The 13,891-nt window shown below is 40.2% G+C and overlaps 1 protein-coding gene across 1 annotated transcript in view; it reads left to right on the plus strand.

Annotated features, from left to right (window-relative positions):
- The window catches only part of tmem132e (transmembrane protein 132E), a 98,305-nt gene that overhangs the window by 45,157 nt on the left and 39,257 nt on the right, over window positions 1-13,891 (plus strand). Inside the window, exons 3-4 of the mRNA XM_070917234.1 lie at window positions 2,665-2,805; window positions 11,534-11,726. Of these exons, the coding sequence (XP_070773335.1) occupies window positions 2,665-2,805; window positions 11,534-11,726 (334 nt within the window). The remainder of the gene's footprint in view (window positions 1-2,664; window positions 2,806-11,533; window positions 11,727-13,891) is intronic.

The following is a 13,891-nucleotide window of genomic DNA, read 5'->3' on the forward strand; positions in this document are numbered from 1 at the left end:
TGCCTAAACTTAACCAAACGTTGAGGTGGTAGATCAGTGATTTGTAACAGGTTTGGATGTCGTGCTGCTGTAATTTTGGAAGGTAAAGTTTGGAGGACTTGTTGAAACAATCCCATGAACTGTGTGTACATTAAGTTAAACTGATGAAAAAAGACAAATTTAAATTCATTTTCACTCCATGGCTAATGAGAAGTTAGTGGTTTTAATGAGCTTGCAGGTTGAATACTATCAGAAGCAAAGTGAGAATGGTGGTGATCACATTAAAACACAGATCGTGTTCGAGCTGTGTGCCTATTCTGGCTGAAGAAGGGGAGACAGCTTCAGCTGAAAGTCAATTGCTTTCACAAATCATGGATGAGCGGTCGATGCACTGAGCGCAGGTTAGCGTAGCAAATGGAAACACCTCAGCGGGACTTCAGAAAATTTTATCTGTCAAAGAAATAAATGGAACGATCTGGAAGATGTTGCCGGGGCCTCGAACCTTCAGGCGAATGTAAATGAGACACTTGAGAGGAAAAATATGATTTAGATAATGCTCTCAGTGAGTTTGTCCAGACAGAGCTTAAATGCAGTGATCTCATGGCGGGAAGAGAAAAACAATACTGTGTTTTCCTGTAAACAAGGTAAAATCATTAAAATCCCCAGAGTTTTGCTCTCAGGAAAGCAGCAATTGGTACTCACTGGTATAACCATGTCATGTCTGACACTCTCCGTTTCATTATTATTTAGTGTTTACTACAGAATTTAAAATGCTTTCCTAACGTTAACTTAGCTTCCAGCCTGGTTATTAATGAATTTTCCTGAAGGCACAAGGCAGACAAACAAAAGCCAAATATGTTAATAATTCATCTCTGTCTTGTGTTTCATGAAAATGAGAACATCAGATCGATAATTTCCATTGGCTCTGCATGTCCGTGGATGAGTCGCTCGTCTCCAGCATGCATCAGAGCAGGAGTCGGGCGTGGCTCTGTGGTCGAATGACCAGAATCACAATAACTGGGAAGAGAGCGCTTTTGTTTTTGTTTTTCCTCTCTGCTATTTGGTATTCTGTCAGTGGACGCCTTAATAGCACGTCTAGGTAAAGTCACAAAGGACAGCTGCCAGAACTGGTTTGTTACCCAGCTGATTGAAAATTGAAAATTTATTCCTCACTGAATTGAACAGCCTCTTGGTTTAAGGTTTCAGGTTTAAGGCGCTGTCATGGAGATGCGCAGTAAAAGAGCAGCAGATTGTACACACCCAAAAGTTTCCTCACAAATGATCTTAATTCTTTTAGCAGTTATGAACCAGAAATGTCTGTTTCTCACCAGAAAAAGCCCCCCAGCTCACTTTCACAGTCATCAACATCTTTGCAATATTTAACTGATGTTTCAGGTTCAAGTCTAAATCCACTCACATCCATTCAAACAGAACATTACAAATCAAGGCCGGACCATTCTTCTAGAAATGGGAAAGTTCTTGCTACATATTGGAGCAGCACCACAGCTGAATCCTTATATTAGGCTTTCCATTATTATTTATCTTTTCTACTTTTTGTGAAGCAATTTATTTATGTATTTACTGTGTTTAGCTTCAGTTTTTCTCTTCTCTCTTCCTTATTTGAAGGCTTTCAGACGTGTTGGGAATATGCACACATTTGTTTTTGTACTGTATACACACACACACACACACACACGCGCATATCCCGCATGTGAACGTGCAACATCTCTGCAGACACAAAGTGTGTGAATGTGTAGATTGTGGTTGGTGGATTTGTGTGTGCACGTCGAGATGCACATACCAAGAGGGTTCACTGTTAGTTTCTTCCCTATATATGGTGTAAAAGAAGGATTTGCTTCATATTTATTTATATACATGTAAATTATGTGAATACATTAAAGGAAAATATGGATAAAGAAATATGTTTAAAGACATGTATGTAGCAATAAAACATTGCAGTGCTTCTAATTTTCAACTCAGTGCATTTCAGTCCCTGGCCTATTTAATGTGAACACCTGAGATATTAAGAGATAGAGATATATTGACACAGCAGGGCGTATGAGTGGTTCCCAAGTTCAGACATCCTCCCTGCTGAAGTGTCCTTGAGCAAAAAATGTGAATCATAACGGAGCTCATAACAGCTCCAGGGTCCCTGTTCTGTAGCTCACCCTGAACTACCTGTACAGTGTGTTCTCCCTGAGGAGCTGAGGGGTTACAGAGGGAGGATTTCACCTCGGAATCAATTACAGTATCATAGATATTGCTTCTTTTGTTGGGAATCCAACATTATTTGTATGAAATCAAATTAGTCGCATGTCTAAATGTTTTCACAAAGCATGCGAGCTGAGTTTGGAGGCTTTCAGATGTCACTTTCAGATACAGTTAATAAGACTGTCTAAATGCCTGGTGGGTGCTGTGTGAAGCCTTGTAGATGTGATTTTATAGAAAGTGTTAGTGAACACTGTGACCTGAAGTAGTCCTAGCCTTCTGGCCTCATGTATCATTGCACTGTCATCTTCATTCATCTCAGTTATTGATTCATCTGTGGAATTGCTTTTGCCATGACGCTATACAAGGAGGAGGACTGCTGCACACAGAGGGTGCTCACCTCTGACCTTGCACATAAATCATCCCCTCTAATAAAATTGACTCATCCCATTCTTTTCCCCTCGCCATTTCCTGCAGGGTCAAAGCTAAGAAAGGGGTGAACCTGCTCCAGACCAAGTCGAAGAACGCCCAGTGGAAGGTGGACTGGGAGGTGCAGTCTGGCGCCAAGCATTCCATCACCACCATCGATGTGAACAAGAACAAAGCAGTCAAACAGGGGTAAGTCAAGAGCCCCGGGCCTAAACACACGGCATCTTTCTAACAAACTACTGCAGCTGCAGCTGTTGATTCCTGCCCTCGCTCCTGCTACACAAAGACAACGATGTTTGTCTCCCTTAACAATGAACAAAAGGTCTCAAAAAAGGTTTCATTGCGTGTAACGGTCATAGTTCACTCTCTGATTAAAGGCAGCTTTTAAAAGCATGCCACCACTCTTTGAAAATGCCCCAGGAGCTACAGAAGATAAAGTACGGCTCTGGTCCTCTAAAGCACCCTCCGATTTATAGCACAAAGTTAAATGAATGGAGATGTTATCTGCTTGGTCTCACTACATCTGCTGCTAATTCAGTCTACGTGGAGTGAGGACGTAGACGACTTTGACTGCCGGCATTAAAATACCTTTGAGATGAGATCTCGTCTAAGAGCAGTAATTATGCCAACTTCCTCAAAAGAGTGAAAACACCAAATCACAGTCCTGTAGTGTCTGATGGGACTGTAATGGACTCTGTCTGGCCGGATTGTACGGTAAATGCAACTTTATGGTAATAGTGAAACTAGAGTTGCTAAGTGATTTGCAGGCCCAATGTAGTCTAAATGGTGTATAGCCTATTAATGCATTTGTTAGCCTGCTTTTAGGAGCACAGCCTAAATAATTTGCCCAGTGAATGATGGTATGGAGATGAACATGTAGAGGCTCTGCCACTCACTTAAAGGGTCAATTTACCCAAAATTACAAAACACAAATTTCCAATGCAAGCTATTTACAGTAAGGTTTGTGGGTTATCCAGAGGAACCAGGACAAAGTTTCTGGAATTGCTGTTGAATTTTTTTAAACGTCGTTAATTAATAAATACTTCGAGCAACACTAAGAATCCCATTCACCTCAAATGTATTGAAGTGGTGGCAGAAATCTCAGAGGCTGCAAATATATGTAAAATTATAACTCATCCTTTAAACAGCTGCTTGCACATTAGCACAGTGAACATCACTCTTTAACGTAGGTGCAGTTCGGATCCACTGAGCAACGAAAACTTTACAAAAATAAATCACAATATGCAGTGATTCAATTAATTAAGAACTGAAGCACAAGGAGTTCAGCTGGTTATCACCAGGCCTTGGAGACAGTAGAAACTGCTGGTCTAAATATTGGCATCCCTATGGACTCCTTTATGGCTGGGGAGAAAGAGAACAGCGAGGAAGAAGATAGAGAGTGGCCTTACCTGAAAAGGAAATCCACCATTCCTCTCTTGTTTACTTCTTAGCGCCTTAGTGGCAGCCTTTCTTGCTATATTTAGTGACCCATGTCATGTAATCTTTGCCACCCTGTCACCATGTGGGAAATGTCCAGTAGGGGGTCAAGCATGGATAGAGAAACAACGTGTCATGCTGCATTTTGTCAGAAACTCAGTCAATTCTGTGACCACCTAAAGCCAAACAGCCAAACAATAGGCATCTAAAGTCATAAAGAGTGGAGTCACGGAAGAATTCCTGTCTTTGATGCTTCATTCCCATCAAATTGATGGAACGTGAGCGTGAAATCTTTTTATATAAAAAGCACTCATGCCTCTTGGGATTTTCTCTGGGAAATGTATTGTTGTGAAATTGGTTCATAATGCTTGTATATTGGGTTGTTTGGACGTCCGCATGAAGTCTTTGTATCAAACTGGAACTTGGTAATACATTTCAACAAAATATCACCTTTCGTATCAACTTTATTTTGTGTCACAAAAACATTTCATGATATTTGTTGTCTGTGGGCAACATTAGAACAAATAGATTTGATATCTGACTGTCATGTGAATACAATATTATGCTTTCATATGCTTTAAATTTCTACTTGACTTTGACAGAAAATAGTGTTTTGCGTGTATATATTTCACACTTTAATATCCCAAATAAATGTGATTTAGTTGCAAAAACACAACAAGATTTAAGAGAGTCAGTTGAACAGGTGAATACTTTTCATTAGTGTTCAAAAATAAACTGACAAACACAGACCTGCAACTCATTTTACATGTATTCTAATGGTTCACAATGAATCCAGTGGGTTTTGTGGATAGTTCCTGTCATCACACTTTCAGCACCGACATTCCCCGCAGCTTTCTTTTTGATTATATTCTCCTTTGTTTTATCAAGAAAGTATATCCAACCCTATTTTCTCTCTTTTTTGAGTGGATGAGCTGCTGCTGCAGGACGAAACTATGTGCAGCATGCCTAAGACTCAGACACTTTACAGTAATGAGCCCCAAAATACATGAATTCTCGAGACAATTCTTCCCCTAATTACACAATTCAATGCAGTAATAAGGAGAATTCTAATATGTTTTCTAAGTTCAATAATTGTTCTCATTCATATGTCTTTTTGTGCAAGATTTAAGCAGCAAACAAGTAACTGCTCGCTATTTAAAGCCCCCCCCCCTCCTCACACACACACTCTCCTAAAAAAGACAAGCACACACACCAGCATCATTTTGCATCTCATTGGTGAATACATCTGACTACCTATTCTGTTTGAACATCTGGTTTTGTTTACTCAAAATTACCTGAAACTGAGGAAATGAGGTGACAATGTTTTCCCTCCGGGGCGTGTTGTTGATCTCTTCATCACTCTCCTCTCTTTATTATTCTGTCCTTATCTTGGATTTTCTCTTCATCAGACCACACTTTAGTTTCTGCTGGAAAAATTCAACACTTTATTCTTCCATCTGGAACAGTCCCATTCTAACAGCAGCTCGTTGATAACGCCGCATGAACCAATGCATTATTGATCGCGGTCAATGGGTTTCAAATGAATAATGTTCCTGAAAATGCTGCGGCATTACCACCATCACCGTCAGGACAACAGAAGCCAATCTTTTAATAAGGTGATTCTTGCTTCATTTCCTTGCCTGACTGGCTGACTGACAAGCACTCTGTTTTCAAAGCTGCTCCATCGTCCCTGATGTTTGCCCCTTTTGAAGCTGCATGAAAAAGAAAATGTTGTTTTTAGCACAATAGATGTATCTAGAGTGGAAATCCTTTATTATGTACAATCTGTGTTTTATTTTGTAGGTAAGTTTTGTAGGCCACAAAATGGCAACCTATTTTGCAACCACTAGTTAACGCCACTCTTTTTTTAATCTGTATTTGCTTGCTGGTTAGTTGAAGCACTCGAGCTTTTCTGACAGATATTTAACTTGTTGAGGAGAAGATCATCAACCTCATGCCTGTGCATTAAGTACAGAGCTGGGCGTGGTTATCACAGCTTAGCATAAATACCGGAGGCAAGAGGAAAGTCCTGGCCTGGCACTATCCAAAGTGAAAAATACATCTACCAACACCACTAAAGCTGTCTTAATTGCACAATCAATCTTGTTCCCCTCTCACATTTTGAGTATGTGCAGCTTCAGTCCTCCGTCTGCACCTATACAGGATGTATTGACACACAGTATTGAGTGTAGGTGAGCCATGTCTAGGCGGCACTCAGAGTCATTACACACACGTTACACATTATCCCATACGCGATCACCGTAGTTACGCATGCACTTGGGTAGACACGCCGTAAGAGTAAGAGAGTCTTTACTAAGCACAAAAATACATGTTTGTTTGACCTGTACAGGGACAGAAATGTAAAAACAACAATTTGTGATTTTTAGGAGGACTTACGCACTGTAACTATTTCTTGACAAACAATAATTTATCCCTCTGCCCAGTCCATCTTTGCTGTGTCGCAGGTTGCCAAATACGCTAAGTGGCCACAGGTTTTTGTAGAATAGCTAGTACGTTCACTGCACCCAGCTGCTGTTCACCAGAAAAATAGTCCAGCTTGAATTGTAGTTTTCACACAGAACAGATCACACGAAAGAGATACAACATGTTAAATGAGGAGTTCACGTTGGACAGAGCCAGGCTAGCTGTTTCCCTCTGCCTACAGTCTTTATGCTAAGCTAGGTTAACTGACTTCAGCTCGGTACTTAACACACAGAATTGGGGCTCTGAAGGCTCGCTGTGGAGCGTGTATCACGTTTTCATTTCCACAGCAGGTCAGAATCGAACCCGCGCTCTTTGCTGCATGTCGTCATGTCCATCTATACTGCCGCTGTAGAATAAAGCAGAAATGCCAAAAAATAATCTTCAAAGAAAGTCCACAGAATTAATATAGATCTGACTTTAAGGGAGAAAGCAAATATTTCAAACTGTTGATTCAAAATCCTGCTTTATTTCAATGAAACGTCCTTATGCTCACTTTAAATGCTAATAAAAATCAGTGTTATAGTCTAAAGTGCTGTAGACTTTATAGTATAGACCAAAGCATGGACCGTTCTGAACCCTCTGTTCACCATCTCTGTTCTTCTGCTGTTGTAACTCTGCCCTGCAGTGCTTTGATCCAATGAACTCTCCCTGTTAATCAGTTCAAACAGACCTGTGATCAAAGAACGAATTCCCCCTGAGCTCTGAAAAAGCCCCAAGCCACAGCTTTTAAAGTATATACTTTGTGCTATACAGGCAGTACATCATTAACGTAATGGAAACAAGGCCGGACTTTCTCGAAGCATGTTTACTTCCCTCCTCTCCTCCTCTGGTATGAAATCACTCATTTAAGTTCTCACCGCCCACTACTTATTAAAAATGCCTTTAAGTTGAATGTTTGTCCGACATCAGTGCTCTTTTTTCTATTTGTTGCTATCAAAGCTGAAAGGTGTCATGAATAATAACACGAGAGATGTTGAAGATTGTTCTTTTTAATAATGGAAGACAATGGACAGCAGGGTACGGAGAGCTCATCAACATTTCCCTCTACATTTCCTTCTTCCTTGTTTTATTTTCTCTCTCTCTGAAACCTCGGGAGCTGGACTCGAGTGACATTAATTAGCTAACACATTCATTATTTAGTATTTTGATGAAAAGGTCACCCTGCAATCTAGTTGAGACGTCGAAAGGGAAACGTAATAAGACATACTGTAACACAGCAGCTACTACGGCAGTGGAGAGAAAAACACTCGCCAATTTAAATAAAAGCTGTCGTGGATTTAATATGATTCTTTAGTTATTTCAGCCCATCATCCAGTCACATCATGATGCAATAAGTGGCAAGACGCAGATCTAAAGGGAAACTTGAAGCTTGCATTGCAATTCTATGGAGTCACAATACATGTAGAAGTGACATAAAGAGATTGAAACCTAAAGCAGAGAATCAGTAAGGATTCTGAAAAGGGCATTATGCCGACAGACAGTGACGTGATATTTCCTAAAATCTGCTCTTTTTGAAAGTCAAAAAGTCAAGAGTGACTGTAGCTCGTTGGATACAACGTGAAGTTGAAATGTCTTTTTTTTTTCTGCTGCTTTCACTTTCATTTTTACAGTCTACTCATCACTGATAAAAAAAAAAAGCATGCCCTCTTGCCCAATTCAGTGCATTGTGAACATCATTTTTCCTTCCCTCCAGCGCGGTGGCAGTCGACACTGTATTGAGCTGCTGTACATGTACTCACTCCAGTGGGCCATATTGATGACAGCTTTAGTGTGTCACAGACAGATGGGGGTGTTTGTTTTCAGTGAGTGATGTCGAGACAAATAGGCAGAGATCTCATCACGATGTTCCTGAGAGGAACCTTTTGTGGGTGGAGGCTTGTACAGATAGTTTGATCCAGCTTTCATTAAAAGGCTCTCAGACTGAATGGTGGGTCTCCGCTTTTGTGAAGGACAGAGCTGACACTCTCAGCTAAAGGTGAGGTTTGGGCGGGATGATTCTCGTCACAGGCGGAGAGAGATTTAATTTGCCCCTTCGCCACAACTGAGACAGTTTCATGTTAGGCTTGTTGAACCTGAGGATTACAAGCCCAACAAGCAGGATTTTCATAACTGGAGCTCTGTTATCGCTTCTACATCGCTGGCATGTTCGCGATGGTAAAGCGGAGATTCCAGCCGAAGTCTCCGGTATCTTTACACAGCAGAGGGAAGCAAAAGAGGGAGTGCTCGGGAATTTCATGCGCACGGCCATCAGAACAATCAGGTTACCTAACAAAGGCTATTGATTGGTCAGAAGCAAATCTGCAGCCGCTACAATTACGGCTATTTGAAAGTGAGAGGCAGAACCAAATTTGCAATCCCCTTGCACGAGCTCTACACTCAGGCATTAAGATAGAAGAAGAAGAAGAAAGCTGGCCTGCAAGATTAAGGAGCAGTGATTGTTTCTTGACAAGACCTGCAGACTGTTCATTCAGAGACAATCACCGATTAATTTAGCTAAATTAGCTTATGATGAACTTTATCTAAGTAAGCAGAATTGCCATTATAGAACTGTCACTTCTCATCAGTTTTAGCGTCTCTCTTATCAGCAGCCACATGTATGAGAGGAAACGTTTAGGAAAATAAATAAGTCTAATGTCAGATGTCAGACAATCCAACCCAGTCTCCTACAAAACACATGTGTATACATCTAAGTAGCTTTGCCAGATACTTTATGGAGGAAATATGATTGTTGTCTGGATACATTTTCCAAACCAGGAAGTGTGACATACTTATACTGTACAGAAATTATTGGTAGGAGTTAAAATTATTTTGGCAAACTGCTATTTCTAAGGTCAAGAATGAACTTTAATACTCAGTTTGTATATACATTCAGTAGAATTTACTCATGATGAGTTAATTCAATACGAAATAACATTTTCAACAATACACGTGTTGTTTCATCGTATGTGAACGTTGTATATGAGAAAATCATGGAGCAGTTGATCCATTTGAGGCTGTTTAAGTCCAAGGCTTGAGAGTCCTGACAGACCTTAGTGGAAGACAGCCGGATGCATCATTAGTTAGATTCAAGTAGGGCTCAATCCGGGTGGCTATAAATCCTTTTAGTTTTACAGGAGAAACATTTTCAGTATTCAGGGTTTGTTACCACACACACAGAAAAAAAAACACTTTATAAAGGGATTATGGCACTAAAGGATTAAATTGCAGCATGAGAGAATGATTCATATATGCTTTAACAGAGTTTGAGCCTTTCACTTCACCTTGACTTCATTTAATCAAGAGAGATGTGAACCGAAACCACTTATCATAATGGCTGGACAACAAAATTGTATTAACCAAAACCACTAATAGTAATGGCGTGTTGTCTCTTTACAGCTTTTGTATTGACATCAATAATAATGAATATCATTACAGCTGCTTTTGCTGCCTGTTTTTCACATCCAGGAATGAGATTTATGTGAGTAAAGCAAGTCAATTTAAAGAGTGTCAACATGTTACAGTGTCCTTAAACTTTGATAATTCCAGTATAGATGTCCCAAGTCCCAGTTTCCATCACAGACATCCACAGATCAGGTCTGAGCCCCCCCCGATCCAGGTCTCTCCAATCGCATGCAGACAATAAGATTAGAGAAGTGGCCAAATCTCTTATCTTATAGGCTCTTATCTCTCTGAAAATGTCTCATATCAGATGACTCATTTAGGCTCATTAGGAGATAATGCTGTGACTTTTCATCATTAATTGCCTGTTACATAAAGGTGTGTTCACTTCTTCACTTTAACCTGAAGAAGACACGTGAAATATTGTCTTTTTGTTTTAATCTCTACTTTTCTGTTTCTCTTCATCAGGCGACACAAATTAAATTAGTTAAATGAATTAGTTAAATGCACTCTGTCAGTTTGAGTATTTACATTACGACAAAGAGCAGGAGTAGTAGTTTTGAAACATGATATACTGTGTGTATATATTATTAAATTTATTCGCATTAACACAACAGCCACACTTACTGCTCTCTGTCAGCTCAGGGTCAGCATGGTTCTCTGATGTACTGACCTCAGACCAGCGCAGCCCGCTGCACTGTGTGCTGTTAATTTGTGTGTAAATATTAGCTGCTAACGCTGTTTGAAAGCCATACTCCTGCTGTAGCTTCTTCTGCCATTATGCTGCTTTGAACAGTCATGGGGAGGCATGGCTGCGGTAAGATAACAGAGAGCCAGCAGACCTGGGACCAGCTGCCGTTAAACGAAATGTGCATGAATGCATAAAATAATGAATAAATAAAAGTAATGATTTTTCTCCCAACAATCTGCTCAAGTAAGAGTCGAAAGTATGTTGCATTAAAACTACCTCGACGAGTACAATTTACTCAAAAAAAGTACACACAACTGAGTAAATGTAACTTGTTACTACTCCCCTCTGCCTATAGCCGTGTTAACTGCCTTGTGACTGTCACATCTGACCAATCAGACTGAGTGAAATGTTACGATGGGGCCTTTTCATCAGGGAATGTGTCTGACAACTTGTGTGAGCTTTGTTAAATGCATAACATTAATTACACTCCACCAGAAGCCAGAAGCTGAATACTGGCTTTTATTATGAAATCTTCTCTGGACAGCTTGTTGGGTATTGATTCATTCAGATCAATCAAAACTATGTGAGTTGTACATTCAGCTCTTCCGTCATTTCAATGCGAGATAATAAAAGTATGACGTTATTTTCTGAAGGTGATAAAGTGCATATGCATTATTACATGCTGTCATTGTGTTTTTATTTCATGCTTCACAAAGAGACGTGCCTTCAGATATGCAGATGTAGAATATGACTTTGAATAAAGAACAAATAGTAATAGTCATTTTTTCAACTCAAGATAACTCAAAGAAAACTTTAAAAATAACTGTAGAGCAGCGTGTCGACAGCTCCAGAGTGTACCCATGCTGCAGTAACGGATATCTGACCTTTAATTCTTGCTGTTTTGTGTGTGTTTTTATGGTCTGGCAGGGATGTGTTGGGCAATGTCGAGGTGATGCAGTTGGATTTCGAGATGGAGAACTTCACCAGCCTCTCGGTGACCAGAAGGATCAACTGGAACATTGACTACAAGGGACAGAACCCGCCTCCCGATTCGGAGAAGGTTGTGACGGAGCTGACGGTGGTGCAGCGAGATATTCAGGCCATCATCCCTCTGGCTATGGTGAGTGGCAGGACGGCCGCATTCATGTGGATATGATTGTTATTACACTCATTCATTCAAATTATTTCAAATGATTAATTATCATTATCTGACCAACTCAGGTCCTTAATTATGTTAAGCTTTGCTGAATAAACTAAAACAGAAGTGAAATGCCCGGAGGCCATCGGTAGGTCTGATCTCATATAAGCCGTCCTTGTGAAATAGTACACTCCCCATTGTGTGGCTACATCGTGCAAGTACACTGGATGCCACACAAAAGTTGGTTATACCTGGTTGGTTTCTTTAAAGCTTAAAACTCCTTCACGGCTCTGACAATGAGTCAGTAGTGCTGAAAACTGTGAGATTATTATTTTTATATTAATGTCACAGCTGCATGGTGCACACTTATCCTACAGTAGACTGCGTTGGACGGCTAGCACACTTACATCCAACAATATATATATCCATTAGTGGTCGTTCAAAAGATGCATGGATCGGGGGTGTACACGGATCCTGTGATCTTCTCCGGTTATTCAGTCTCAGGAATGATGGTTGCATGTGTTGAAGCACAACTAGCAGGAATTCTATGAGGGACACTTTTGTTTCTATAATAAAACTGTAGCTTTAAATATCTTCATTCATGGCAGCCTGCACTTGTATATAAGTAAATGTCATGAACAGAGCGTCAGACATACATACAGACAGGTGCATTGTCACTACAAATACATCTAAACAACACCTACAGTCTCTGCAATGACTTGCTGATTGTTAAGAAAGTCAACCAATCCCAGAACACTTAACTGTCTATTACTCTTTTAATCAGGGCTCTTCTCCTTGCCTCGTGAAAGGTGGCAATTAGTGAGGATAGTAAACAGATTATCGGAACAAAGGCAAATTAATCAAGCATGAGGTGCCGAGTACCTCTGTCTATGCCTCGCCTGCCTACTTCCTCTCGTTCGAGTGAAGTCCAAATCCACATATGTGCTCATTAAAATTTACTGTGCATGGTAAATAATATAGAAGGCTGGATGCAGGTGAAATGTAGAAGTAGATGTCCAGCAGTTGCTGAATGAGAGGGTTTTTCTGAGGACAGCGCATTGCAGTGTTCATGGTGGGCAAAGGTCATCATTGCAGCTCAGAGACTCTTCAAGAACCAGAAGCACATTCACTGTTTTCTACTGAAGGCCATAAAATACATAATATTACTAACAATATAAAACATCTATCTATCTATCTAGAAGGCTTGATACTTTTGCCAGGATAATTACTCTTGGTTATCTGTTATATATTTGCATAATTACAACTGTTCTTCACCGAAAGCTCCATTAAATATACTTGAGCTGCAGTTATGACTTTGTGTACGGCACATCTGTTGTAACATAAGGTTCACTTCATATCTCTGGTCCCCTTGAAATTTGGAATTAGCATGCATCTTGTACCCAGATGTGTTTAGCTGCATTGCAAAATTAGATTTCTGCCTGTGTGACTTTCCCTTGTAAAATTTACATTCTGAAGTGAGATGGCAGGAACTGTTGGTGCTTTTTTCTGCAGCTGCCTGTCACCTCTGCACTCTGCATTACGTAGTAATTAGATCTATGGGTAAGTGGCCGTGCTGCTGTATGATTTTAAAGCTTTCTAGCTGCCGTCTCTAAGCACAGGACTCACGTTAATACTAGATGGAACAGTAAAAGGGGGCTGGTGTTGTCAACATCTTCAATATTTTTAGTTGACAGGGAATTTCAAGGACATCAGTAGTCTTCCTTGTCACTGCAAAAAAGAAGACTTGGCTGCATTTGTTTTGAAATGGAAAAGAAAGGAAATGATCTGTAACACACTACGACTAAGCACAGTCAAGCTTGATCAATTCAGAAAGTTTTCACACCGTGGGAATTCTCTGAGTGCTTCCAATTAGTCTATCGCTGACATTGTTCAATGATATAAATAGTCACAATTCACTTCAAAACCAATTTTGAGAGACCATCTCAGATCAACTCTACCTGCTCATTACTCTCTCTAAATTGGGATGCTGGCATGTGGTGAAAAAGAGAGTCAGACTAACCCTAAAAACTTTACTCATCAGGAAAAATGTATTGATTTTCAAATCTGAGGGAGTCCTGCAGGTAGGTCACCCGTGGCCGCCTTGAAAGATGAAGGTTAATCCATCATTTCAGTTGTGGCGACTAATT

Source organism: Enoplosus armatus, chromosome 13, assembly GCF_043641665.1.
Source record: "Enoplosus armatus isolate fEnoArm2 chromosome 13, fEnoArm2.hap1, whole genome shotgun sequence".
Lineage (NCBI taxonomy): Eukaryota > Metazoa > Chordata > Actinopteri > Centrarchiformes > Enoplosidae > Enoplosus > Enoplosus armatus.